Here is a 27,933-nt window from a genome sequence, read left to right on the forward strand (position 1 = left end):
GTAGAATTGTAGAAAGAGCTACTTTATTCAAAAATCATTAAAAATCCAGCATCAACGACAGGAGAATGTGCAGTGACGCTTTTCGAGCACGTAGTCTCTTCTTAATAATAGAATAACCCATGTCTGCAGCCACTGACTGGCCGAAATCAGTGTGGTTTTAAGGGTATGACTGGTCAGAGAATTTCAGTGTTTATTACATACTGATTTAGGGCCCTATGAAGATCTGACTACAAATTTCCAGCAGATCCAGGATGGGTAAAGTATAAAACTTAATTTTATTAAATCATTTATAATGCTGGTTCACAGGTGTTCCATGACATACAGTCATCCTACGCTTTTCGACATAAGTCATATGGTCTTATTCATGGATGCCATACGACTTTTATGTCAAAACGCGTAGGATGACTGTATTCCGTGGAACACCTGTGAACCGGCATTTTAATTGATTTAATAAAAGAAAGTTTTATACTTTACCCATCCTGGATCCGCTGGAAATTTGTTGTTCTATTTGTTGATTCTCTGGCCTGAGAAATACTTGCTGGATCTGCTGTGGGTCACTCCCATTCAAGTTAAATAGTGGTGAGCTGCATTTTTTTCTTGACTTATGAAGATCTGAGGTTGTGGGTTCTATTAATCAACTCGACAGCTTAACAATGAAATTATTTTTACACTTAAGTCCACGGTCTTACAGCAACTTTGAGTAGATGGCCAAAACGAGATGCCCCCAGTCCATGAGATCCCAAACGGAGACCAGTTGTTCCACCACCCCATACCAGGTGATACCCACTGTCTCCCAACTTTTGGTTGGCCCACAGCTTTTGTATCTCCTGCTGGCATGGTCTACGGTTTCAGCCTAAGCTCCTCCATACAATTTATACTACGACCATAGCGCATATATCCTGCTCCTGCCTGCAACAAACCCCCATCCTCTAATCAGTAACCCAAGTACACTAAGCCACCCCCTTGGTTCGAGCCTGGCCCCCAGGAAGCACCCCCCCCCAATGCTAACTGCATTTGTGGAGGTATTTTCTTGAGGCTGAACCCCTGACCTAGAACTGCCTTTGAGACACCCCTGTGGTGACTGCTTCACTAGGTGTACTATCACCAGCCACATAATTGGTCTAGTGGCTGGGAGAACAATGGCTTAGTTGAAGCCCCTGTGACACAAATGAGAGTAATGGAATAATTGTTTTGCTCGAATTGCCAATCTTGTGCCTGGCCTGCTGTGTACATAACATCCAGCCAGCACATCCCTGCCTCATGGTTCCGGAGTCTGGATGAGCATGGTATTTGTACATGTGAACTATATTTAATTGTGCACCTTAAACTGACGAGCAAGAAAATATCTATTAAAGCACAACAATGAGATCAATGTACCCAGTGCTCCATGCTGGAAAAAGTCTGCATCCCTTAAAGCAGTGGACTCCTCTCTACAGCCATTGGTACAAAAGTCTTTAGGCTATGTGCGCACTAGTGCGTTTTACCCGCGGATTTGCCGCGGAAATTTCTTGAGAAATGGCTGCAATCTTTGTGCAGACATTTCCCAGCAAATCCTATGTGAAAAAGAAATAGCTGTGCGCACACTGCGGATTTTTCTCAAGAAATTTCCTTGAAGAATTTCTTGAGAAAATTTCTTGAGAAAATGAGCATGTCAATTCTTTTCCGCAGGTACCCTGCAGATTTCGGCAGTACAGCCTGCAAAATCCGCAGGGAACAACCTGCGGGAAATTTTTTGGATTTGGTGCGGATTTTTTCCGGAGGTCCGGAAATCTTCCGCTCCCAGAAGTTTCTCAAGAAATTTTCTTGAGAAACTTCACAGTTCTAGTGCGCACATAGCCTTAGTCCGCAGCCAGCTCCTCACAGGCTAATTCAAACTTCCATTTTTTGATCATGAGGTGGGATTTGTTTTTCTCATACGAGGAAGAAAGTAAAAGTTTATCCATTGTCTTCTTTTAGATAGTGTGTAAAAATCAGACTGCACATTGTCATCTGAGTGTGGTCTGATTTTTTTTTTCATGAACTCATACTTTCATTGTCAATTTTTTGACCTGACCCTCATAGCCCCATAGATTATACAATAGGTACCATGGATAGCACTTGTATGAGAAGGTCACACGTCTGAGCAAGCCCTTTGGTTGTGGCCATACGATGTGACAGCAATCCTTAGACAGTTGTCACAGCCAAAATAATTTGTGCAGCTTGTCTGCAAATTGCTTTCACATTAATATTTTAGAGCTGCAATGTAGCTATAAAGCTACTTTCACACATCCGGTTTGAGCACTGCGGCTCAATCCGGCTGTAAAACCTTTGCAACGGATGCGGCGAAAACACCGCATCCTTTGCATAAGTTTTTACATGCGGCCCTCCCGTTTTTTTCCGGTTGCGGCACGCTACTGAACATGCGCAGTGGAAGAAACCGCATGCGGCGGCCGGATGCGGTTTTTGCCGCATTGCGCCGCATCCGGCGTCCATAGGAATGCATTGAAATATGTGCCACAGCAGCCGGATGCGGTGCGATGCATTTTTTTGCCGCTGCAAAAAACGTGCAGGGGAACGTTCCATTCGGCCGCTGCATCGGCTAAATCTGCCGCATGCTGCAAAAACCAGACGGAACGCAAGCCCATGCGGCACAATGCGGCGCCAATGCAAGTCAATGCTGGAAAAAACGAAACCGGCTGCAAAAAAAAAACCTGTTTTGTTTTTTCAGCAGAGCGCCGGATTGTGCCGCACTGGTACAGCCGGATGTGTGAAAGTAGCCTAAGATAATGCCAAATTGCAAACAAGTCGCATGCTAGTCACAGTAATTGACTCCCATGGAAAATCAAACACTTTTGGAAACATTTGTGACTGTTACAGTAGGTTGCAGGTTGTAAAGCTACATCATAAAGAATCATTAAATGTGATATCCTAATAAGGCCCCATGTCCTGTGACCCGTGTCTGCGTAACCCTAGCCTTTTGGAGAAAAAAAAATAATCAACCTGCTGATGTCATAATAGACTCATTCTCATTGCTATTTTGGTCTAAACAACTATGACCTGGTAAATAGATGCTGTCATCTCCTCTATGGTACAAACTGTGGTGGTGCAAAATATGGAAAACCTATAAGGTCAGTCTCTGGAGCAGCCCATTGCTAAGAAAAGCTGACCAGCATTTTGCAAATGATGGATAGCAAGTTTCAAATGACTGTCACTATTGACAGCATATGTAACAGATCACCCTTTACTAGACTTGCCAATTTTTTCTACTGCACAAAATCAATACCATGCTCCAGTGTGTTTAGTTTGCTAGATCAACTCTGTTACATGTGGAATTGATATTACGCTGTGTGGCAGTAGAGTTTTGCTACAGTACTTCATGACCAAATAGTAAGACAATCTACATTTCCCTTATACTATGAAAATTTCAATAAGTGTAAATAAAATTATACATTTAGGGAGATTTAAGGGGCAAATTTGGATGTCAGAAAAAATTTCCTTGTTTCAGCCTGCACTGTATTGTTTTCTCCTGTCATGAACCGGACCGGGGGAATCACTCGGGAGTCCCTCTGTTCAATCGTGACCCTGTCAATCTGTGACGAAACCGCACCTCGCACTCTCACCCTGATGTCTCTAATATGTCTGGGCCACGCGAGACGACCTCGTCACTTCCGCCAATACGCAACGTTCCGAGCCCCCAAGGGGTACGTAAGGCCTGCTTGATGTAATGCAGCACTGGCACGTCCTATCTCCGCGGGCACAAGGAGGCACGGGGAGTGGAAGGTCTGCTTGGCGCAATGCAGCACTGACCCGTCCTGTCCCCGCCGGTACAGGGAGTGGAGCAGAGTCAGCCATGCAACCTCCGCCGCGGCACCCATCTATCCCACAACCCTGACAGGCTGACAGGAACACTAGCTCAAGTGGAACAGAATTCTGCCGGTCCGGTACAGTGCAGTAGACTGCCACCAGTTTCTTGTTAGATATAGGCCTGGTCTGTTAGTAGGACTATATCGGGCCAGAAACCAGCCTAGGTAGCATGTAAAACTAAGCCGAGCTCACAGACATGCGATTCAGAATGGAGATAAAAGAAACAGCCCAAGATTAAATTTTATATTTAATCACCTTAAGGGCACTCTACAGAATATATATGGCAGAAGTACAGTTAACAATAAGACGTGGTTATAAACAGGTATACAGATGGATCAATTACCTTGTTCTTTATGAATAATGACTGGTGCTGGCTGGCACAGGGGGGCACTGTGGAACCTCAAATTTCCTGGGGCTTCTCCCACATGTATTGCATGAGGCCAGCCCGAAAAGGATGACACAAGATGTACGCACTGTGGTTATGAATCTGGTCACACCGCATGTCCCCTCCGACCTGGTGACCTAGGACTGGGTTGGACGTGGGTGTGGCTCTTCCCTTCCAGGGAAATATGGATTTCCCCCATATCTTCGCCTCTGAGCATCTCACACGGAAGATATAAATATTATATTAACCCCTTCGGGGAGTTAATAATTTATGGCTGCACACATCTTACAATTAGCAGAAATATGTGGGACGTGCATCGTGCTGTCTGGAATCTAAAAATATGTGATTCTTATTTGTGGGAGCAACACACTCCCCAATATTGTAATTCTTTCAACGGCTCCATTAAGGCTGGAGAGCTTCCTGGAAATTTGGTTGTAAAACTTGTAAGAGCCTGAGTTGCCCTCCCCCTTCCTGCTGGTCAGCAGGAGGGCTATCTGGCTTCCTTGAACCTAATGGAAAGTTGTTACCATGGCCATTTTCTGAGTAGATCTAGGGAGATTCTTTGCTAGAGTGCAGGGGTTGGCTGGATGTACAGTGTCAGCTGACTGACCTCTGTCATAATTGTCATATTCCTCAGAGTAATCCCCACAACTCCTCTCTAATAAGATCTTCTCTTATCAAAAAAGCAACAATTCGTCTGTAACTGAATGTATAGCCATATGTTTATTTTTCAGATACTGGCCGTTTCTTACTGAGACTAAAAATTTGTAGATAATGCTCTGTTCACACTTCTGTTTAGACATTCTATGTGTTACATTGTAGGAGCAAATGGAATAAGTGACATTGCAAATGTCAATAAATCAAATATCACTCACTGAATTTGCCCAAAATTATATAAATTATAAAATATCTATATAAAGTATGCACAGACTATTATAGTTTGCTATATAAAAGAAGGGCTATTGATTGGATTGGTAACGGGAGACAATACCATATGACAAACATAAAAGAAAAGCGGAAAAAAAAAGGTTCTGATAAACCTCGGAAATAACATTAGGGCCTCTGCTCCACTTAAGTTTTACATGGACGAGTGGATTGCACTTGCACCAGTGTTAAACAATGTGGCAGTGTCCATCTGCGATTCTTTTCTCATGCCATATCGGTTTGTGAAAAGAATCTCAGCATGCTGAGTTTGACAGCAATTCTCTTCTCACACGCAGCCGTACAACTCTATAGGTTAATGTGATCTACAGATCGGATCACAATCACATGACACTGACACTCACAGCAGAGTGTGAGCCGAGGGTTATCAGCATATGGCATAAGTGATACGCAAGTGGAGTTGAGGCCTAAGAAACAAAATTTTTATTAATAAAAACACATAATGAATTGATATGATGACAGATCAAAAGAACAACCACCAAAAAAAACACACTTTCCTCTCCTGCTGGGAATTTGTATGCAAATGGCAGCAGAGGGGCTAGTCTGACTGTCATGGGGTCATTCAGATATCTGTTCTTTGAAATGAAAAATAAAGGCCAGCATGCAGAAGGTGTTTTGTTTTTTTTTTGTTTTTTTTTTCCCATTCTAAAAAAAAATGGAAGTCAGACAGAGATGGGGCCCTAATAATCAATTTCCATTTGCATAACATATGTAACATTTCAGTTACTGCATTTCAGGAATATTGGAAATTGAATAATGTCTGGCTAAAAAAAATGAAAAGTTAAGTACGCCATAATTACAAAATACTTTGCAATTTTCCTTTTTTTCTGCTTCCAGCATATGTTGTTTTTTTTTTTTTTTTTTTAGTTCTCAAAGCCTTAGCAGGAAGGATGGGGCCTCCTGACCAATTTACTGTACTTTACACCGGAAATTGGTCTAAATTGTAGTGTAGATTTAAACCCACTCAGAGCTGACATAGACACAGCATTCTGCCAGCACTACATCCTCTTTAATCTTCTCGTTCGTGGACACAACTTTCTGCAGAGCTCTATAGCCTCTTTGTTCTCGTTCATGAATACAACTTTTCCTATCTCCACGACAGCACCCACTGAGAGAGAGGGATCCGCCCCATCAGGACAGGAAACCTATAAAAAAAGGTCGGTCCCTCTCCCTCATCAGTTTTGGTTTCCTGTCCTGATGGATCGGAACCAATGGAGTACCTGCACTTCAGTAGCGTCCGTGCGGTGTCTGTGGGAATGGCGGAGTTCAGATTCTGGAATTGCGGTTGGTGGTGGTCTCCTTGTGGACTCCATCCTCCAGTGTCCTGTGCGGTTTGCTCCAGTGTGGGTGAGGCCGCCAGGGAAACCGCGTCTGCGGGAGGGTAAGTGATCCCCTTGTGGGTTCCTGGCGTGCACGCTGTTCCCAGAGATCGGTGTGCGGTCAGGCGGATGCTCTCCCTGCTGTGGCGCGCAATGTGTGTGTCGCTTCTGGGTCGTGGCTACGCACGTGCAGGGAGAGTGTTCACGTCTTCCGGGCCGTGCATGCGTATTAGCTGGCCACCGTGGTAATGCTCCAAAAATGCATGAGAGCACTTCCGGGGTGACGGATCCGGAGGTGGTGACGCTGGAGGGGGCTGTGGCGGTCCTCCACCTTTTAAAAAGTGGAGTTGACTCTGAGAGAGCGGTGCTTGCTCCTGCCCTCTCCAGCAATGGATAGCCTGCAGTCACCCCAATCCTAGGAATCGTCCCAGAAGCCGTCCCAGGACCTATCCCAGAGCAAAACCAGGAAGAGCTGCAGTACAGATAGTCGCTCCAGGAATGACTCTGCCGCACGGAAGAGGAAGAAGGATCATGCCGGATCCAAACCCTCTAAAGCCTGCCAGACGTCCACCTCGCCTCCGCCTCCAACTCCGGTATCCGTCTTTTTCTGGCTGTGGGTGAGTGATCTTCGTTAATTTGCCCAGATAGCTAATGTCCCCCTTCTTTTCCATAACTGTGTTTAGGGCCATAAGAAATGTCCGGCAAAACAGAAACCTAAGGAATGTCCATTGTGCTCATAGGAATTGCCGCACTCATACCATAAAAGGCTGTGTGAATCCTGTATCCAACAGACTGTAGGACAGGGGTCAGGAACCTTTTTGGCTAAGAGAGCCGTAAACGCCACATATTTTGAAATATAATTCCGCGAGAGCCGTACAATATGTTTAAAGGGCCATTGACAGATCAATCGCTCCAATGTTCACTTAGTACAGAAAGGAATGCTCCTCCCTGATGTATAAAGCCACAACTGGACTGAAACAATGGTAATTAGCAGTAAAAAAATCAAATAAATAACTTACATTGTGAACTTGCGATGCATGACATCAGTCCAGCAGTCTGGCTTCTTCTTTTTCCTGCGCATGACTGGAAGCTGGCATTCTTCCCACCTGATGTTGAGAGAATGCCAGCTTTGAGGCATTCGCAGAAGAAAGAAGCTGGAATATTGGACATGTCACACAACGCAGTTGTCAGTTATGTCAATTATCTATTTTATTATTTTACAGCGAATTATTGTTTAGGTCCAGCGGTGGCTTAGTGCAGCAGAGAGGAACACTCCTTTGTGTACTAAGTGACCGCTGGAGCAATTGTATCTGTCAGTGGCCCAGACACCCTGCTTCCCATACAGCCTGCACCCCCCATATCACACACACACTGCTCCACATACAGCCTGCACCCCCCATATCCCCCACACACACACTGCTCCACATACAGCCTGCACCCCCCATATCCCACACACACACACACACACTGCTCCACATACAGCCTGCACCCCCCATATCACACACACACACTGCTCCACATACAGCCTGCACCCCCCATATTCCACACACACACACTGCTTCCCATACAGCCTGCACCCCCCAGATCTCACACACACACACTGCTCCCCATACAGCCTGCACCCCCCATATCCCCCACACACACACACTGCTTCCCATACAGCCTGCACCCCCCAGATCTCACACACTACACCCCCATATGTCACATACCCTGCTTCCCATACAGCCTGCACCCCCCAGATCTCACACACTACACCCCCATATGTCACATACCCTGCTTCCCATACAGCCTGCACCCCCCATATCACACACAATACACCCCCATATCTCACACACCCTGCTCACATATCTCACCCTGCCTGTACCCCAACTTACCCCTCTCAAACACTCTGCACCCCTTCACATGCTTCTGTCACAGTCTGCAGCCCTCATATGCCACTCACCCTGCAGCCCCCCTCACCCTCATGTCCCCTCTTTTCTTATTACCAGTCATGTGTCCAAATCTCCTTCAGGATTCACTATCTTGCTTTCTGCCGGCATCCTGTGTCTCCTCCCACACAGTCACATGGGCGTGACATCATCGCAGGTCCTGCAGGATGGAGATTCCGTCTGCTGTGCAGGTCAGGAGCACTCCTGCAGCTCAGACATGGCTGGTGGCCTCTCCAGGTCAGGGGCCCCTCTACTGACACTGGGCTCCCCTGACTCACAGGTCGGCCACTACACAGCAGCACTACACATAGACGCAGAGCGGCTGCCGGGCCCCTATGTGTACTAGTGCCGCTGTGTAGTAGCCGGCCTGTGAGTCAGGGGAGCCCAGTGTCAGTAGAGGGGCGGCTCACTCGTTCCCCCGCTGATACGGTCTCCTCGGCGCATCGTCCATTGCTGTCGCTCTGACCTCTCAGCAGGCGCGCAGTGATGACGTCACCGCGCTCGCTGCAGAGCTGTCAGAAGAACGCCGACAGTCACAGCGGGGAGAATGGTAAGAGAGGGAGCGCGCCGCTCACTCTCTCATCATTGCTCTCAATTGTGCTGGCGCCTGCCCTGATCCTTCCCATAGACAGGTAGGAGCCCTGTCTGCGAGCCAGATACGGCCATCAAAAGAGCCATATCTGGCTCGCGAGCCATAGGTTCCCGACCCCTGCTGTAGGAGATGAAGCCCCTACATCCTATATTCCTGCAACAGATCTTAGGGAATTTATCTGTTCTGAGGTCCAATCTTCTTTAAAATCCTTGAAGTTTTCAAAAAAACGTAGGAAAGAAGTTGCACATCGCCATTCTTCATCATCCTTCAGTACTGAAGCTGCGTCGGATGTTTTTTCTATGGATGGTTCTTCCTCCTCATCAGATGAGGCAGGGAAATCATGTTTTCCTCTGGAAGGGATGGATGGTCTCGTTAGGGCTGTTCACGCCACCAAGGGGATTCACGATGCAAAACGTACAAAATCTGCTGAGGAGGCGATGTTTGGAGGCCTCACCCAGAAAAAAACTGAAGTCTTTTTCAGCTAGTAATACCATTAAGGCCCTGATAAGAAAGGAATGGCAGAGACAGGATAATCGAGGGTTCCTTCCATCCTCCTCTAAAAGGAGATATCCCTTTTGAAGACATTGATCTTAGTGGAGTAAAGTGCCTAAGGTGGATGTAGCGGTGGCAAAGTCTTCAAAAAAATCTGCGCTCCCGTTTGAAGATTTGTGTTTCCTGAAGGACCCTCTTGATAGATAGACAGATGCCTACCTGAAAAGGACTTGGGAGGCATCGGGAGGAGCTCTAAAACAGGCTATATCAGCAACCTGTACTGCCAGGTCACTCTCAGTTTGGGTTGACCAAGCAGACAGACAGATAAAATCTGTTTCTTCAAGAAAAAAATTACTTGTATCTCTCCCACTCCTTAAGAACACAGCTGCCTACCTGGCTGACATCTCTGCAGACTCTGCGTTTGGCGGTCAGATCAGCGGGCCTATCAAATGCTGCTCGACGGGCACTATGGTTGAAGTCATGGAAGGGGGGGGACACATCCTCAAAAACCAAATTGTGCACATTACCTTGTCAGGGTGAGTTTCTCTTTGGGCCTGAGTTGGATGATATTCTATCTAAAGCCGGGGATACTAAGAAAGGTTTCCCTAATACCTACATTCCTACCTTTAGGAAACCCTACAAAAAAACAACACTTCCAGTCCAAGAGATCAGAACGCCAGGAGAAATATGACCCTCGCGCCTCAGGTTCCATGTTTGGTGGTACATCGGTCAGGTGACGACCACATAAGCAGTGACATTGACCCACCTGTAGGGGGTAGACTCCGTTTTTACAGTAACATCTGGAGTTCTATTACCTCCAGTTCCTTCATCTTGAAAGCCATCTCTGAAGGTCTTCAGCTAGAATTCACTTCCCTGCCTCTTCAATCCTTTATTCTAACTCCTACTAGGAAAGACTTGGATCAACACAATGCTTTAGTGGCCGAAGTTCCCACTCTAATAAAAAAGAGGGTCCTAGTAGCGGTACCTACTCACCTAAGGGGCCAAGGGTTCTATTCTCCTCTATTTCTGGTTCCTAAACCAGATGGCTCTTACAGAACAATCATTAATCTGAGGAAACTAAATCTTTTTCTCAAATATCAACCATTCAAGATGGAGTCAATGCAGTCAGCTAATAAACATCTCTTTCCCAACTCTTACATGGCAGTTTTAAATTTAAAGGATGCATACTATCACATCCCCATCCACTCACATCATCAAAAATATTTACGGGTAGCAGTTCTAATTAATGGCTCCATTCAACATTTTCAGTTTGTTGCCATGCCCTTCGGAGTTTCTCTGGCCCCTCGTATTTTTACAAAGGTCCTGGTGGAGGTCACGGCGCATTTACGGGAACGTCAGACCTTGATAATTCCGTACCTGGATGATCTCCTCATTGTGGGAAGAACAGCAGATTAATTTGCAGCTCGCCTAAATCATACTATATCTACCCTTCAGCTCCTGGAATGGATTTTAAATTTTCAAAAATCTCGACTAACCCCAACCACTATTCAGTCTTTTCTAGGGATTCTCCTGGACTCTCGTCAAGAGCGATGTTTTCTCCCAGACACAAAGATCTCAAGACTTCAAGAAAAAATGCGACATGTGCAGGGTCACCCGTCACTATCCTTAAGAAACGCCATGTACTTGTTAGGATCCCTAACCTCCTGTATTCCAGCGGTTCTGTGGGCACAACTACACACCAGAATTCTCTAATGGGAGGTCTTCTTAGCAGCAGAAACCCTCCAGGGCTCCCTCAACTCCAACCTGGTTGATGGTGGAGGCCAACTTAAATTCAGGCAAACTGGGGCATGTTCATTTTACCAACATAGTGACAACAGACGCCAGCCCTTGGGGGTGGGGAGCTCATTTGAGGGACACTATGGCACAGGGTCTTTGGTCCAGCCAGGAACTATACACTTCCTCCATCCTCAAGGAAAGTCGAGCGGTCAAATAGGCTCTAGTGACCAACCTTCTTCTCTTCAGCAGACCCATGTCAAAGTCCTTTCCGACAATCAGACATATTTTTTCGTATATAAATCACCAGGGGGGACGAGGTCTCATTCACTCATGACAACAACTGCCCCGGGTGTTGAATCTCGCCGAGCAACACCTTCTTTACTCCTTCATATTCGGGCAGTAGACAACGATACAGCAGATTTCCTCAGCCGACATACTCTGAGGGAAATGGAAACTAAACCCAGAGGTGTTTCTCCAGATTGTTCATTGAGGGGGTCGACCGATAATCGATTTGTTCGCCACCAGAGAGAACAGACAAGTGGAACAGTTCGGTTCTCTGAACAAAGCCGACAACCCGATGGTTCTGGATGCTCTTCAAATTCCTCGGACCTTCTACCTGGCCTATGCCTTTCCCCCGATGATCCTACTTCCGACAATTCTCAGGAAAATCAGGGACAAACGGGCGATGGTCATCTTGATAGCGCCCTTTTGGCCTAGACGACCCTGGTTCTCCCCTCTCACGGGAATGTCAATTACAGACCCCTGGGTTCTCCCATCCAGACAGGATCTGCTGTCCCAAGTACCTTTTACATCATCCACACGTCAAGGGCTTGAACTTGATGGCGTGGAATTTGAAAGGCAGTTATTAGCTTCTCATGGGTTTTCTCAACAACTAATAAATACCCTTCTTCACAGTAGGAAGCCAGTAACAACTAAGCATTATGGTAAAGTCTGGAAGAAATTTCTGGAATTTTTCCAATTCCTCCTCTCCAGGGGTTGTACTCATAGCATCTATTCTGGAGTTTCTCCAGAATGGTCTGGATATGGGTTTTTCTCTAAACACACTCAAGGTCCATATATCAGCCTTAGGGGCCCTTTATAATTCTAATATTGCTGGTAATCTCTGGATCATGCTTTTTGTTAAGGCGTGTGAACGCAGTCAGCCAGTTTATATTCCCAACCTTCCCCCTTGGAATCTCAATCTAGTGTTAGACGCCCTGACTGATGCTCCCTTCGAACTCTTGCAGTCTGCTTCAGATAAGCTAGTTTAATAAAAAACCTGCCTCTTGGTAACCTTAATTTCGGCCCGTCGAATTAGTGATATACAGGCCCTATCTATTGATCCTCCATATATGCAGGTCTTCCCGGAAAAAAAATGTTCTGAAAACAGACCCTTCTTACCTGCCCAAAGTAGCCTCCCATTTTCACAGGAGTCAGGAAATTATTTTACCTTCCTTTTTTCCCAATCCTTTTAAACCTGAAGAATGTAGGTACAATACTTAAGATGTATGTGATGTCTTACACAATACATTGCTAAGACAGCCTCCTGGAGACATCATAAGTCCTTGTTTGTAGCCTTCCAAGAAGCTAGAAAGGGACACTAGGTGTCAAAAGGCACACTAGCTAGATGGGTGAGGGAGGCAATCTCTCTAGCATACTCAGCTAAAAATGAGCCATTGCCACAAAGCATAAGAGCTCATTCCACTCGAGCAATAGCATCATCCTGGGCAGAGAAGGCGGATGTATCCATCGCTCATAAATGTAAGGCTGCTACATGGTCTTGACCTTCCACCTTCTATAATCACTACAGGTTGGATCTTTCCTCTGCTACGGACCTTACCTTCGGGAGATCGGTGCTGCAGGTGGTGGTCCCTCCCTTGGTGGCGGCATATCTGAAAGTCTCTCAGTTGGTGCTGTTGTGGTGATAGGAAAAGACTAAATTACTTACCGGTAATGTGATTTTCCGGAGTCCACAACAGCAACCTCAAACCCCTACCCTTATTGACTCTTTCACTCCTTTGGTTGATGTGGTATTCTTCTGGTGGTCTTTTTTTCTTAATGTCATACTAATACGGTGCGGTTCCTCTCCAATGCTCTGAAATCCAAACTGATGAGGGAGAGGAACCGCCCTTTTTTATGGGTTTCCTGTCCTGATGGGGCGGATCCCTCTCTGTCAGTGGGTGCTGTCGTGGACTCCAGAAAATCCCATTACTGGTAAATAATTTAGTCTGTATGTTGAATACTGCTGAGCTCTACAGCTTTTCTGATGATCTTGTCTGTGGATATAAGTTTCTGCTGAGCACTACAGCCTCTATGATGATCTCATTTATGAATACAACTTTCTGCTGAGCACTACAGCTTCTATGATAATCTCGTTCATGGACACAATATTTTTATGAGCACTAAAGCCTCTATAATGATCTTGTTCGTGGATACAACTTTCTGATGAGCTCTACAGCCTCTATGTTCTCACTTTTGGATACAACTTTCTACTGGGCACTGAAGCCTGTATGATGTTCACATTGCTCGGTCTAGTTGTATGCCACCCATTAATTTTGACAGTTCAAGGTATTGTATTTGTGACCCATGAGAGAACAGTGCAATACTGACCAGAACAGAAAACAATAAGTGTCTTGATTTGTCTTAAACTAGTCAGTTCTTAGGTTTTGAGAAATTAATTTCATATTTTGTGTAGAACCAGAACACTGCTCTGAATGTCTCTTTGGCTTTCTTTTGAAAATGTTCTGTCCTCCTCCTAGCTATAGATTTTTACTGTGTTCTTGAAGTAGTTTACGTGTATTCAAATCTCAACATGCTATTTATACCCGTTCATGGACTCAGGAATAAATTACCACAGGCTAGTGAAATTTTAATCTTCCGTATTTCCATTTTTTAAATCAATTTATTACACTCATATTGCTGCATGAATATAAATATTGTTGACATTGGTCCAGCAAAGAGAGATTAAAGTCCAAAAAAAAAATGGTAAAAACATAAAATACCTTAAGGCTTTTATGTCTATGCTGATATATTAAAGTTTCAGATTTTTCATTCTTGAAGATACATAGATTTGGAGCTGTCATTAGGATGGCTATTAAGTGAACATGTGCATGTAAAAATAAAGTGAATGCTTTTTAGGAAAGTTCCCACGTATGGCATACACTGCGAATTTTGAGAGCAGAAAACGTATTTGAGTAGAAGCATTGTGTATGAGATCAAATGTCATCCGCACGTAGCTATAAATCAGCAGTACAAACTAACCTGCTGTGCAAATTTTGATTGCAATTTAATGGGTGAAATCTGCTGTAGATCCACAGCATTGGTGTCATAAAATCCAATAAACGCACTATTAGAAACAGGCTTTTTGCGAGTTGATCCTCCTTGGGTGCCTTGAGGGATCTACGGCTGCGCTGCCTGGACGAGTACAAAGTCCCCATAATTATTCTGCAAGTAAATGCTGTATTTTATGGGAATCGGTATTTTTCCATGTGTTTTCACAGTGTTGATAGAAATTAGACTGTATTAGAGGGTAGCAGCATTGGCCTTCTGTGTGTTCTTGATTAATGCCCTTAGTTGGAGTATATTTGGTATTGTAATTTATCTAAACACCAATTCCAAATATTTAGTGCAGTTGCCATAAAACATTTTTTTACAGACACCTTTAGGGTGTTCTCATCTAACAATTGCAATAAGATGAGCGGACCCGTTGAAGTTCGTTTTTTCAGGTTCAGACAGACTTTAGATAAAGTTCAGTTTGGAACCCGGACTTGACCTGAACCCCTGAACCCCAATGCAAGTCACTAATTGGGCAGTTCGGGTCTCTGCCGACATGCAGCCAGCCCTAAGCAGATCACTTCCGGCGGCAGGTGGGCGGGGTTTTTCCTTTTTTTTTTTTTTTTTTTTTTTTGCACACTACATCTGACCATACTGTTGTTAGGCTAGTTTCACATTTGCGTTGGACAGGATCCGTAGCATTGCGTTGTGTGACGCATGCAACGGATGCGTTGCATATAGTGGCACAACGGAAGCTACGGATCGTACAAAATAACGCAATCCGTTATAGCTTTTTTTTTCCTTGACTTTACACATCTGGGCATATGCTGTTGTGTAAAGACGGATGCGTTAATTGAATCCGTCAAAATGACGGATTCTAACGGAATCCGCCACCATAGGCGTCCATTATAAAAACAACGGACGCCGACTGAATCCTGCAGGTTGCGTTTTTTTGACACTCCGCCAAGTGCAGAAAAACGATAAATGCAGCGTTCCATCTGCCCGACGGTCACTGACGGTCAGCGTCAAAACAACTGATGCGCCGCAGGGCGGATGCAATGCAAGACCATCCGTTGCTATCCGTAGTTAATAGAAGTCTGAGGAATATAACGGTTTCCTGCAATGGTTACCGTAATTCCTCAAGGCTGTGGATAGCAACGGAAGCCGTCCAACGCAAGTGTGAAAGTACCCTTACCCCCCAGTGCAAGCCATTCAAACACTGCAAACAGCTCGCAGTAGTCGAAGCACAGAGAATACCTGAGGACAGGGATGCTCATATGACTGGTTTGCTTATGTAAAGCAACCTGACTCTGAACCCAAACTGTTGTTGTTGGTTTTTTTTTGTTTGTTTTTTTTTTTAAGTCTGTGTTTGGTACTGACACTAAACCTCAGATTCACTCATCTCTATGAATTGGTACAGCTGCTTTTGCAAATACTTTTCTAAGCATTACAAAGAATGGAAGGCCTCCCATATGATGAGAGGTAGACACAGTAGCTTTTGTTTAGCTCACAAAAAGACATCTCAGAGGAGATCTCATTTATATGTGTGTCGCCCAGGGCTATGGGTTACTCCTTCCCAGGCCGTATATGTACAGGGATGCTGTGTGACGGTTGTGTAACACCTGGTTCCATGACCCTGGGGACGCTTTTTAAAAGGGGTATATATATATAAAGGGGAGGTTAAAGAGTTTATATTGTGACACCACTTGCGGGTTGCGGTTATGGTGATGAAACCGCTGCTTCACAGTTTTTACCCATGGGGCTGATGGTGATGGTAGTCTGGATGGTAGGCCCTCCGCAAGCAGGGCAGGGCCCCAGGGAGTGGATGTGGGATCTGGCGCAGAAAGAAGGGTAAGCCACACAAGGGTTGCTGTTTAACTAGTTCTTTTTATTCACTGTTCGTGGTATTCACCTTGGTTTCCTTTAGTCCCAGTGCTGTGTAGTATCCTGGTGGCTTCTGTCCCTGGCACCTTTATCTTTTTTCTGGAACCCCGTGGCTTGGAGCGTCTGGGGGTCCCCTACTGTCTATCGGCAGTCTCTGATCCGTACGGCGGGCTGTGTGAACCCTGTAGGGTCGGTGTTCTGTTCCGGTCCCTGGCTCTATCTTTACTGCTGGTGCCCCTAGATTCTTGGGTCAGCGAGGTCTGTGAAGGTCCCCTCACTGTGCAGGTGTTTGTCAGGTAGCCTAAAGCGTTCTAGGACTCTGTGCCCCGTCGGTGCTCTGGTTCCAGGGGCACCTGGCTGTACCCTCCCTGGCAACCACTTTCCTTCGCCACCTAGGTCACTGCTACACGACCCTGTGTGGAGACACGTCCGTCCCCTTCAACTGTCCCTACCGGACTCGTGTCTTTTTCGTCTTTGTCTGTCCCCTCCCACCTGGTTGTCGTCTAGTGGACTGGACTGGCTCCACCCCTGGGCAGTTATCCATTGGGTCCCAGACTAGTCCGTCACCCTGGTTGGGAGAGCAAACTGGGGATGTTTATATGTGTTTTGCTGTTATCGGCACTGGTCTTCCATGTCCCTGGGGGTAGGCCCTGCATCTTTGACAGGATCCAGTACCTAGTAGTGCCCAATGGGTTCAGGGGCGCTCTATATGTATAAATACATGTGTGGTCAATACAAAGGACTGGCACAAGACTTATTCCTTCTAAACACAATACTAAGGACTAGAGGACACTCACTGCGGGTGGAACAAAGGTTATTCTTGCAGCTAAATAGGAAATGTTCTTTACAGTTAGCAGTCAGATTGTGGAATGCCCTACCACAAGAGGTAGTAGTGATAGTATTGGCAGATACTATAACCGCTTTTTAAAAAAAGGCTGTATGAGTTCCTAAGTGCACCTAACATTATAGGTTATAAATGATTTAATGACAAAAATGTACACACTCCTCACTACATGGAGCATGTTCTCGCATATGGGTTTTTTTTTTTTTATTTTTTAATGTGGTATGAAGAAAACCTTGGCACAGGAAGAACCAGAGGCTAGTAATTCCTGTTCCAAGCTATATATTTACAGTACAGTCATGGCCAAAAGTTTTGAGAATGACACCAAAATTATATTTTCACATGATCTGTTGCCCTCTGGTTTTTAATTGTTTGTCTGATGTTTACATCACATACAGAAATATAATTGCAATAATATTTTGAGTACCAAAAGGTTATATTGACAGAATGAGTTAATGCAGCAAGTCAATATTTGCAGTGTTGACCCTTCTTCTTCAGGACCTCTGCAATTCTCCCTGGCATGCTCTCAATCAACTTCTGGACCAAATCCTGACTGATAGCTGTCCATTCTTGCATAAGCTTCCATTTTGCCAGAATTTGTTGTTTTTTGTTTGTCCACCCGTCTCTTGATGATTGCCCACAAGTTCTCAATGGGATTAAGATCTGGGGAGTTTCCAGGCCATGGACCCAAAATCTGTTTTGTTCCATGAGCCATTTAGTGATCACTTTTGCTTTATGCCAAGGTGCTCCATCATGCTGGAAAAGGCATTGTTGGGCGCCAAACTGCTCTTGGACAGTTGGGAGAAGTTGCTCTTGGAGGACATTCTGGTACCATTCTTTATTCATGGCTGTGTTTTTAGGCAAGACTGTGAGTGAGCCGATTCCCTTGGCTGAGAAGCAACCCCACACATGAATCGTTTCAGGATGCTTAACAGTTGGCATGAGACAAGACTGCGCTCACCTCTTCTTCTCCTAATAAGCTGTTTTCCAGATGTCCCAAACAATCGAAAAGGGGATTCATCTGAGAAAATGACTTTCCCCCAGTCCTCAGCAGTCCACTCCCTGTACCTTTTGCAGAATATCAGCCGGTCTCTGATGTTTTTTCTGGAGAGAAGTGGCTTCTTTGCTGCCCTCCTTGAAACCAGGCCTTGCTCAAGCAGTCTCCGCCTCACAGTGCTTGCAGAAGCACTCACACCAGCCTGCTGCCATTGCTGAACTAGCTCGGCACTGCTGGTAGTCCGATCCCGCAGCTGAAACAGTTTTAAGATATGGTCCTGCCGTTTGCTGGTCCTTGTTGTGCACCCAAGAGCCTTTTTGGCAACAATGGAAGCTCTCTCCTTGAAGTTCTTGATGATGCGATAGATTGTTGACTGAGGTGCAATCTTTGTAGCTGCAATACTCTTCCCTGTTAGGCCATTTTTGTGCAGAGCAATGATGGCTGCACGTGTTTCTTTAGAGATAACCATGGTTAACTGAAGAGAAACAATGATACCAAGCACCAGCCTCCTTTTAAAGTGTCCAGTGGTGTCATTCTTACTTAATCATGACTGATCGCCAGCCCTGTCCTCATCAACACCCACACCTGTGTTAATGGAACAATCACTAAAACAATGTTAGCTGCTCCTTTTAAGGCAGGAATGCAATGATGTTGAAATGTGTTTTGGGAGTTGAAGTTCATTTTCTTAGCCAATATTGACTTTGCAAGTAATTGCTGTTAAGCTGATCACTCTTTATGACATTCTGGAGTATATGCAAATTGCCATTAGAAAAACTTAAGCAGTAGACTTAAAAATTAATATTTGTAGCATTCTCAAAACTTTTGGCCATGACTGTAGATGCGTTTAAAAAGGGGGAACCAAATGCCGTTTGACCAACAAATAGTCTTTTTTTTAAATGAAATCTGTCAGCAGGTTTTTGCTACTTCATCTGAGAGCAGCAGTATGTATGTAAGAAGACCCCAAATCTTAACAATGTTTACCAGGTGCAGCACTTCTGACAGTTTTTAAGTTTGACAGCAGAACTCAGAAAGCTAACCCTGCCCACATCACAACTCTCTGTATACAATGTCTATAGCCAGTGATATGCTTATCCCAGGGGCTGTGGTCAGTCTACCAGGCATACACTGCTGTAGGCCAAGCAATGGTAATGTTCTAAGGCTAAAACTGTGTTTGCTGTTGAGATTACATTTAAAAACCTGCTGACATTCCCTTTAAGGATATCTGTACTATGAAAAGCTGGGCATCTGAGAAGTTGTGCCTTGGTTAAAACCACTTGATTTTTTTAATGTTAAGAACACTTGAACCTTTGGAGATGGGAGAGGGGAAACTTTCCCCACAATATACAGTACTTTGACATGCAAAGGTTCTTTGATAACAACACCTCCTTGATTTTGGCGTTGATAACCTATAGTCAAGTATACCGCATGGAAATACTAAGTGCAGAGCGCTCTTAAGTTATCTTTGATTCCTGCACCATCTCCCTGGCCTGACGGCTAAAACTAATAATGCGGTGGATGCATTCCTATCGGTCTGGCCAAATCAAAGCATTTGCAGATCTGGAGAAGCCAGGCTCTCATACAAAATCGTATTCAAAGTTCCTTCAAAAGAAAGAGACAATTTTTATCAATAAATTTTCACGAACATCTATTAATAATCAAATAATTTGTTTGATCCTATTGATAAGCCCTGTGTGCACAAAGCAGTTTTCATTGCCCCTTCACCCAACAGGCCTTTAGAAACTCAGTCTGATATGGTCACCCGCTGTTTGATGAAATCTTGAAATATGACTTTCTGAAATGTTATGGTCATCGTCTTCTTACCCACCACCCACTTGTACACTCTGCTCCATAAGCCTCACATCTTACAAAGTATTTGCAGGGGAGACTTGAAAAAAATCATTAATGATTTTTTTTTCCTTTTACTCCACTGGAGTCTTCTTTTTAATGAAACGTTTCTGCTCTAATTGAAGTGGACAAGAATTAATGAATATAAAATGAATATAAAATTCTGGAATCTGCGGTGCAGGTTTTAATCAGATATGGCATTAAGGGTTACAGCAAGGGATTTTTTTTTATTCTTTTAATGAAGCTATGTATGAAGCAAAGTTTTAAACCCCTTGATATGTTCCTTTTCCACAAGACTCCCTTTTGTCATAATTTGTGATAACAAAGTTGAAAAAACTGTTTTAGAATACAGGTTTATCATGAGAGCACATATATATCTTTTCATAGCCGTATTATCTCTGTGGGATGACATGCTTGGTGGCCCATTGCTGACATCTTCCTCATTAACAGCCCCACAATAGCTATGGTCCATCACAAGCTTACAAAATATAAAAGGTAGAATTTTCGCAGAGTATAAAACCCATCCACTTCATTATAATTTGAACTTTTGCGCTTTGCAGATTTGTTCATTTTTATCAGGCTGTTGAAAAAAAGCTTTTATCTATGTTACTGCAGCTACAAGGCATATTGCTTTTCTCTGAGTTCTGTTGGAAGTTGTCACTTAACAAAAAGTATGGTCACCTCTGTCAGAACCCCTCAATATATATTATGAAAGCTTTGTGTAAGAACTTGCCCGCTTTTCAATCAACTGCGGTTCTGTATAAATCATCTTTTTTTCTCCTCTAAAGTCCCCTTTGAGTTCTACATGCACGGTGCATATTTTGTCTTTTCCACCTCTAAATTGGAAAGTTCAGCAATTGTTGAATGTTATTTTTAAGTAACTCTCACAGTTTAAGACAAACAAATGAATCATTTCTGCCATGTCATAGTCAAAATACAGTAGAGTGGTTTCATGGAATTTGGTTTTGACTTGTGTAAAATGACACATTGATTAAGCTATGTTTTTTGTGTTTTTTTTCTTTAAGTCTATATTTTATTTAAAACTTTTTAATGTTTTTGGACAATAATCCAGTTCAATATCATTACCATGGATATGTTTTTTTGTGTCTTACAGATAAAAGATACAAAATCAGTAGATCAGTCAACGACACTTCTTCACTTTCTGGCTGAAATATGTGAAAAGAAGTTCCCTGACATCCAGACGTTTTTGGAGGATATACAGACTGTAGACAAAGCAAGTAGAGGTGCGTATTGTTGTGACCCCCATCTTTTCTGGTCTTTAGCATGATATTAGAAGTTCGTAATTTGAGGTTTCAGCTTACTCTTAATAAATGAACAATTCCAGATTAGGGAGCTGCATATGTATCGTTTACGTTAGGCTAATGGTCCCCATACACATTCATCCAATGAGCGAGCATTTTGCTTACTGATCGCGTAATTGTTAGCCTTTATACAAGGCAAGAAAATTGTGACACGAATGTTATTTAATAACCCTTTCACGACCTTGGACATATATACGTTCTAGAAAGGGAGTACTTCCTGACCTTAAACATATATACACGTCCTAACAATCACACCAGCATCAGTACTTTGGCCAGCGCGATCGTGGCAGGGGACTTTGCTTATCCTACAGCCGAGCTCTGTCCCTCACAGCCAGGGATGGTGACCGCGCCATCCCTGGCTGTTTACCCCCTAAATGCCACGGTAGATATTGCTCTTGGCACTTAGGGGATCGGGAGAGGGATCGCTTTACCTCTCCCCTCCGATCGTTATCCTGTGATGTAATCGTGAGGGCCAGATTGTTGTCATGGTGGCCCGAGGTCGTCTTGACGACCTCCGGGTCACCTTACTACGGAGAGCTTCAGGGATCATGCTTTTAGCATGATTACTGAAGTTCCTGAATGCAGCTCTGGTAGCTGCGATGCACTGCAGGGAACGAGCCCTGCAGTACATACTGTAATGTAATGTTGCATAAAGGGACTATGTGAAAAAGTAAAAAAAAAATCACAAAATACAGCCCCCAAAATACAAATATTTCAATAAATATATTTGTGTAAAAAAAAAACAAAAAAAAGACACATATTTGGTATTGCCGCATTCGTAACAACCCGAGATATGTCAGTTTCAGTGAGCACTGTAAAAAAAAAAAAAAACGTAGCAAAAACTGTCTTTTCATTATACAGCTGCTCAAAAAAGTAGAATTAAATATGATCAAAAAGTCATATATAAAAATGGTAGCGCTAAAAACGGCATCTTGTCTCGCAAATAACAAGCTGCCATGCAGCTCTATCAGGGAAAAAACAAAAAAGTTTTAGCTCCTAGAATACAGCAATGTAAAAATTGTTCTTGTGTCTATAAAATTATTTTTATGGTGTAAAAGCGGCAAAACATGAAAAACTATATAAATGTGGTAATGTGGCGCCCCTGACCTGGTCAGGCACCACTGAGTATTGCACCCTTGCTGGGGGCAGTACAATACAGGTGATCCAGAAGGCTGACCGAGGTGTGACTACACAGGCGCATATTAATCAGGTCTCACATATCTACCTTTGGGTGGACCCCTGGCAAATCCAGGAGGGGGCATGGCCTCCATGTCCACTCAAGGGATGTGGTAGAGAGCCTGGTTGCTAGGTTGCGTAGGCAGACAGAGTAGGAAGGAGGGAGCTGAGTCTGTAGTAGAGCTCAGGGAGAGCAGACGAAAAGAGGAGATTTGAGGCTGACTAGTCAGACAACGTACGCGCAGTGACTACCAACGGGGGAGATCAGTCACCTGATAGTGCCACCCGAAATGCACCCAAGGCTAGAGAGAGCAAAGGGGTGCCAGAGTAAGGGGACTGCCAGGGAGGTACCAGGCCCGCAAGGGTAACAGGTCCCAGTGCAGAGATTTATTCAATTTTCTCCTGCCAAACCTGCCGGTGGGGGCACTTCAGACCCACACCATACCACCACAGAGTCCGTAGCAACGAGAGAGCCCATAGCTCTCAAGAGGCAAGCAGCCGGAGTTACCTGGTCCAGGCTACAAGCAAACGGGGCAAAAAGAGGGGAGAACAGGCAGCAGCAACTTCCCTGGGTGACCCCGTAGGGACTTCAAGTCAGGGTCACCACAAAAACACAGGGCTAGGAAGGCGAGTTGATAGTCACCCTCATCAGCCAGCCAGAAGGATACCTGTTTCCAGCCTGGTTCATCCCAGCTACGCCCGGGTTACTCACCTGCCATCAACTGTGAGTAAAAACCCTGAAAGACTGTTTGGACTGTGCCTGAGTCATTCTGCGACCTGTGGTTCCACACACTTACACAGGGCCCTGGGGCTTGCCTCACTCTCGGGAGGCCACTACAACTGACTGCACCCGCCATCAGCCCCAGGCACCCCTTAATCTGCAGTGGCGGTCACCCTGACCACAATACCGAGAGTGGCGTCAAGAAAATCCTAAAGAGAGGGTTCCCTACCTGTGACCAGACTGTTCCTCCACGTGGAGTCGAGTCCCTGAAGGTAATGCACCGACACAACACCTGTGGGGCTTCACATCAACTCTTTGTTTGTACTGATCCGAAGAATAACACGGTCTTATCACTTTTACGGCACGATAAAAAACGTAAAAAAAACCCAACCCAATAATTCCTGAATTGCTGTTTCTTATTGATTCTGCCTCACAAAAAGCGGAATTTAAAGCGCTCAAAAATTATTTTGGCCCAAAATGGCAGGGATGCAGCTGAAGGATAACGGCGGCAGCGGCACAAGTGGGGCAATACCTAGGACTCAAAAGAAGGGGGTGTCACAGCGGTGCAATATGGGCACCATTGATCTCTGCGCAATGGACGTGATAGGCTTCAGGAAAATGTCTGTGAACGCAGCGCACGATCAGATTGAGATATTAATCTGAGCATATGTGCCCCAGCGGCCATTTTCCTGAAGTCCATTGCGCAGGAAGCGGTGCGCTCGTAGATTAAGATCTCAGGTCTCCGAGAACTCAATCTGTGCATGCCTTGCCTCCTCAGCCATTTTTCTGGAGATCAGCGGGGCTCCTACATCCACCGCCGCGACACCTCCCTCGTGCTAGCCCCAGGCCCTCAGCATTTGCCCCACTCTTGCCGAGGGGGTTTCTTCTGTTCTGGTACTTGGTGGCTTTGCAAATGGATTTGGCAAACTATTGTACGACAATCTGTGTTCCAAACATCAAATGGCACTCCTTCCCTTTTGAGTCCTGTGGTGTGGCGAAACAGTACTGTACAGTCATGTGGGGTAATGCCATATTAAGAAGAAATTGTGTAACACATTGTGGCTTTTTTTTTTACCTTTTCCCCTTGTGAAAATTGGAAATGTGGGCTCAAAAGAAGCGTTTAGTGGTAAAAATTCAATTTTTTTATTGTTCACCAATCAATAATATAACATTTTGTGACACACCTGTGGTGTCAACATGCTCAGTACACTGCTGGATGAATTCGCTGAGGGGTGCAGTTTGTAAATGAGGTCACTTGGGGATTTCCGCTGCTCTGGCACTACAGGGGCATTGCCAATGTGACATGGCACCCGCAAACCATTCCAACTAAATCTGAACTCAAATATGGGGCTTCTTCCCTTCTTCACTTTGTACTGTGCCTCAAGTAGTTTTCAACCACATATGGGGTATTGGTGTATTCAGGAGAAATTGCACAACAGATTGTCAGGTACATTATCTCCTGCTACTCTAGTGCATTTGAAAAATGTGGGGTTTTGTATTTTTTTATTTGTACAGCTTAACGTTATGAAATCCTGTGAAGCACCTGAAGGTTCAGAATTGAAAACATTGGCTGAGTTATTAAGATGTTTTCAGGCTGGGTGGTGAAGAGGTTAAAATTAGCACTCTCCAAAAAAATACATGTATATGGAGGACACAAAACTATATTCAATGAGCATGATTAAACAATGTTATATATGTTTAACCGGTACAAAAAAGCCTCCAATTATGCAAAAAAAAGGACACGCTAAGGTGATTTTGGAACTCATTCAAGTTTATAGTGATTTTTCTGACACGCATAGCAGATGAACCAGTAACAGAAAATCACTCTCATGCCTGAAGCTTTAAAGCCCACATGAATCACTAATATCCAGAACACTGATAAGACCGGCCTTCTGAGCGTCCTCCAAACTGGCACAGCTGCCAACGTTATCTACACATGCCTACCAAACAGGTCACATAATCCCATAGCAAGATGATTGCCAATAATGATAAACCTTGTGGTAGTGTTGAGCAGGAGGTATCTGTTTCTAGCACATCTGAGAGTCCGATTTGTGCAGCCGTAGCTTCTTACATATCATATATGTCTCTCACGAGGGCTGCTTGTGATGTAAAATGCCTCGCACATCTCTGGTCATGTGAACTCAAGAAAAACATTGAATTTTACCTCCAAATTGCTGTGCAGACAGAAGCATGTCGCGATCTGAACAGCGGAAAATAGATGGCTCGGATAGGATTTCTCTCTGTAGATGGAGACATTGCTTTTCTAATTTAAACTGACTGACCATAGAGAAGGAAATTGATGAAGTATTAGGATTGTCATATTGCTGCAGGGACATCTTCAGGCAAAATGGCAATTGGTAAAATCTATAGCTATAGCTCATCATTTCTTTACTGGATGGAACGGTTTGGGGCAAAGTATTAGGCATTACAAAGCTAGATCTATGTCACCCTTATTGTATTGTAACATGGAATAAATATTTTATGAAGACTTTTAAAAATACATTTTTTCGGATCATTCAGTTTGGTGATATCTTTCAAGTGGCCGAGTTTCCAAATATTTTACACAGATTGCCAAATTCTTTTGTGTACATCTTAAAAAAAAAAAAATGATAAAGCAAATGTCTCATTAATTTGATCACTTTTGCTGGATAAGAGAATTTATTTGTAAGATTTTGCTATTAAATATGGTATTTATATTCAACTGCTTATTATGGTGTAATCTTCTCTGTAAAACGTTCTTTATAATATGCAAGTGTCAAGGCAGGGCTAGCTCCAGGTTTTTGTGGGCCCCGGGTGAAAAAGTCTTAGTGGGCCCCATGCACACTCACCTAGAAGATACGTGCACATACAGGCATGCGTACATATTCAAAAATTCACAAAAATACATATAAACAGACATAAATATACAGTCATATACAGTGACATACATAGATATACACATCATGCATGCACACTCAGACACATTAGAGATAATACAAAAATGGGAAAGGCAGCAGCAATTGCATTCACCTTCCCTGCTTGTCTCCATTCAGCTCCTCCCGGGCATGTGGCTGTGCCGTTCATGCTGTGTGAAAGCCGTCACTAACAGACATGGGCACAGTGCACACTGACACTGCGATATATACATCACAAGAGGGGCTGAGGGTAAATACATCCCTGGGGCATAGACAGCACTGAGGGGGGGCATACACATTACTGCGGGATGCTAGGGACCTTGGGGGCATAAACATTACTGGGGGCCTGTTGCATATACACATTACTTAGGGGATGCTGGGAACTTTGGGAGACATACACATAGTGGCCCTGGGGATGCTTGGGAGCCCATACACATACTGGCTCTGGGGACAAAGGCAGGCAGCAGCACTGTAGGATGCTGGGGACCAGCAGCCTCTCCTCTTCCTTTGTGAGACAGGAGCGCATTGCATGCTAACTCGGACCACAGATGAACTCCGGCCTGTGGGCGTGTGCTCTGCTGGTTTAAAGTGCCAACAGACAGCAAAGTGAGACTGCCGGCCGGTGCACTGACTGTGGTTCCTGTAAAAATCTGCCCAGGGGCTGCAGGATAGCAATTGACTACCTGCTCCTGCCGACCACGAATGGGCCCCCCGGCTGTCCAAGGCCCTGGCACTTGCTCAGGTGCGCTGGGTGCTGAGGCAGTACCTGTGTCAACAATAAGTACATCGTACACATAAGGAAAGAAAGGAGACGAGCGCACGTAGGGAGACACTGAGTAATACGTTAGGGTTAGAGGGTGAGATGTTGCTCAGATGATGGAATTGTGATTGAGACCGCTCCAATAAAAACTTGTTAAATCAGCCGCTGCCGCCATGTTGGCAGGTAGAGGATCCCCTTGTTTTGCGTACAATGGCTATAGAGTGGAGGATAGGTATTTAGAGGAGATCACGCTGCAATCGAAAATGTGTTCTGCACTCCAAGGAAGATTCAAGTAGCTTATTACACATTTCTGGCTCCAACCAAACCCTTATTCAAAATAACTACATATAAGTATACTAAACGCGGTCATCTCTAAACGCCTATTCTCCAACATGTATACATTTTTCAAATGACTGATTTAAACGGGCACTCTGGTGTTTTTTTGTTTTGTTTTTTTTAAATTACTCTTTAAATCTTCCTTTTTTTACCGTTTCCAATGTAGTAAAATAGTTACCCATCGCTGTTCTCTTTAGTGTCCTGTGCCACTTCATTCCGGTTCAACACATGTGACCGCAGTTGTGACCGACCACCTCACACAACACATCTGTGTAGACGAGAGTCATTTTCTCAATATACAGTGCCTTGCGAAAGTATTCAGCACCCTTGACTTTTTCAACCTTATCCCACATTTCAGGCTTCAAACATAAAGATAAAAATTTTAATGTTATGGTGAAGAATAAACAAGTGGGACACATCTGTGAAGTTGAACGAAATTTATTGCTTATTTTTAACTTTTGTGGAAAAGAATAAACTGAAAATTGGGGGATGCAATATTATTCGGGTCCTTTTAATGTCATTGCAGCAAGCTAACTCCAGAAGTTTGAAGATCTCTCAATGATCCAATGTTCTCCTAAAAGACTGATGATGATAAATATAAGCCACCTGTGTGTAATCAAGTCTTCGTATAAATGCACCTGCTCTA

The 27,933-nt window shown here is 44.3% G+C and overlaps 1 protein-coding gene across 2 annotated transcripts in view; it reads left to right on the forward strand.

Annotated features, from left to right (window-relative positions):
• Positions 1 to 27,933, forward strand: part of DIAPH3 (diaphanous related formin 3) — a 979,498-nt gene that overhangs the window by 536,211 nt on the left and 415,354 nt on the right. For both annotated transcript variants that reach the window (XM_075336836.1, XM_075336837.1), the window contains exon 22: positions 21,193 to 21,322. In XM_075336836.1, the coding sequence (XP_075192951.1) occupies positions 21,193 to 21,322 (130 nt within the window). The remainder of the gene's footprint in view (positions 1 to 21,192; positions 21,323 to 27,933) is intronic.

This window comes from Anomaloglossus baeobatrachus, chromosome 2, assembly GCF_048569485.1.
Source record: "Anomaloglossus baeobatrachus isolate aAnoBae1 chromosome 2, aAnoBae1.hap1, whole genome shotgun sequence".
NCBI classification, from domain to species: domain Eukaryota; kingdom Metazoa; phylum Chordata; class Amphibia; order Anura; family Aromobatidae; genus Anomaloglossus; species Anomaloglossus baeobatrachus.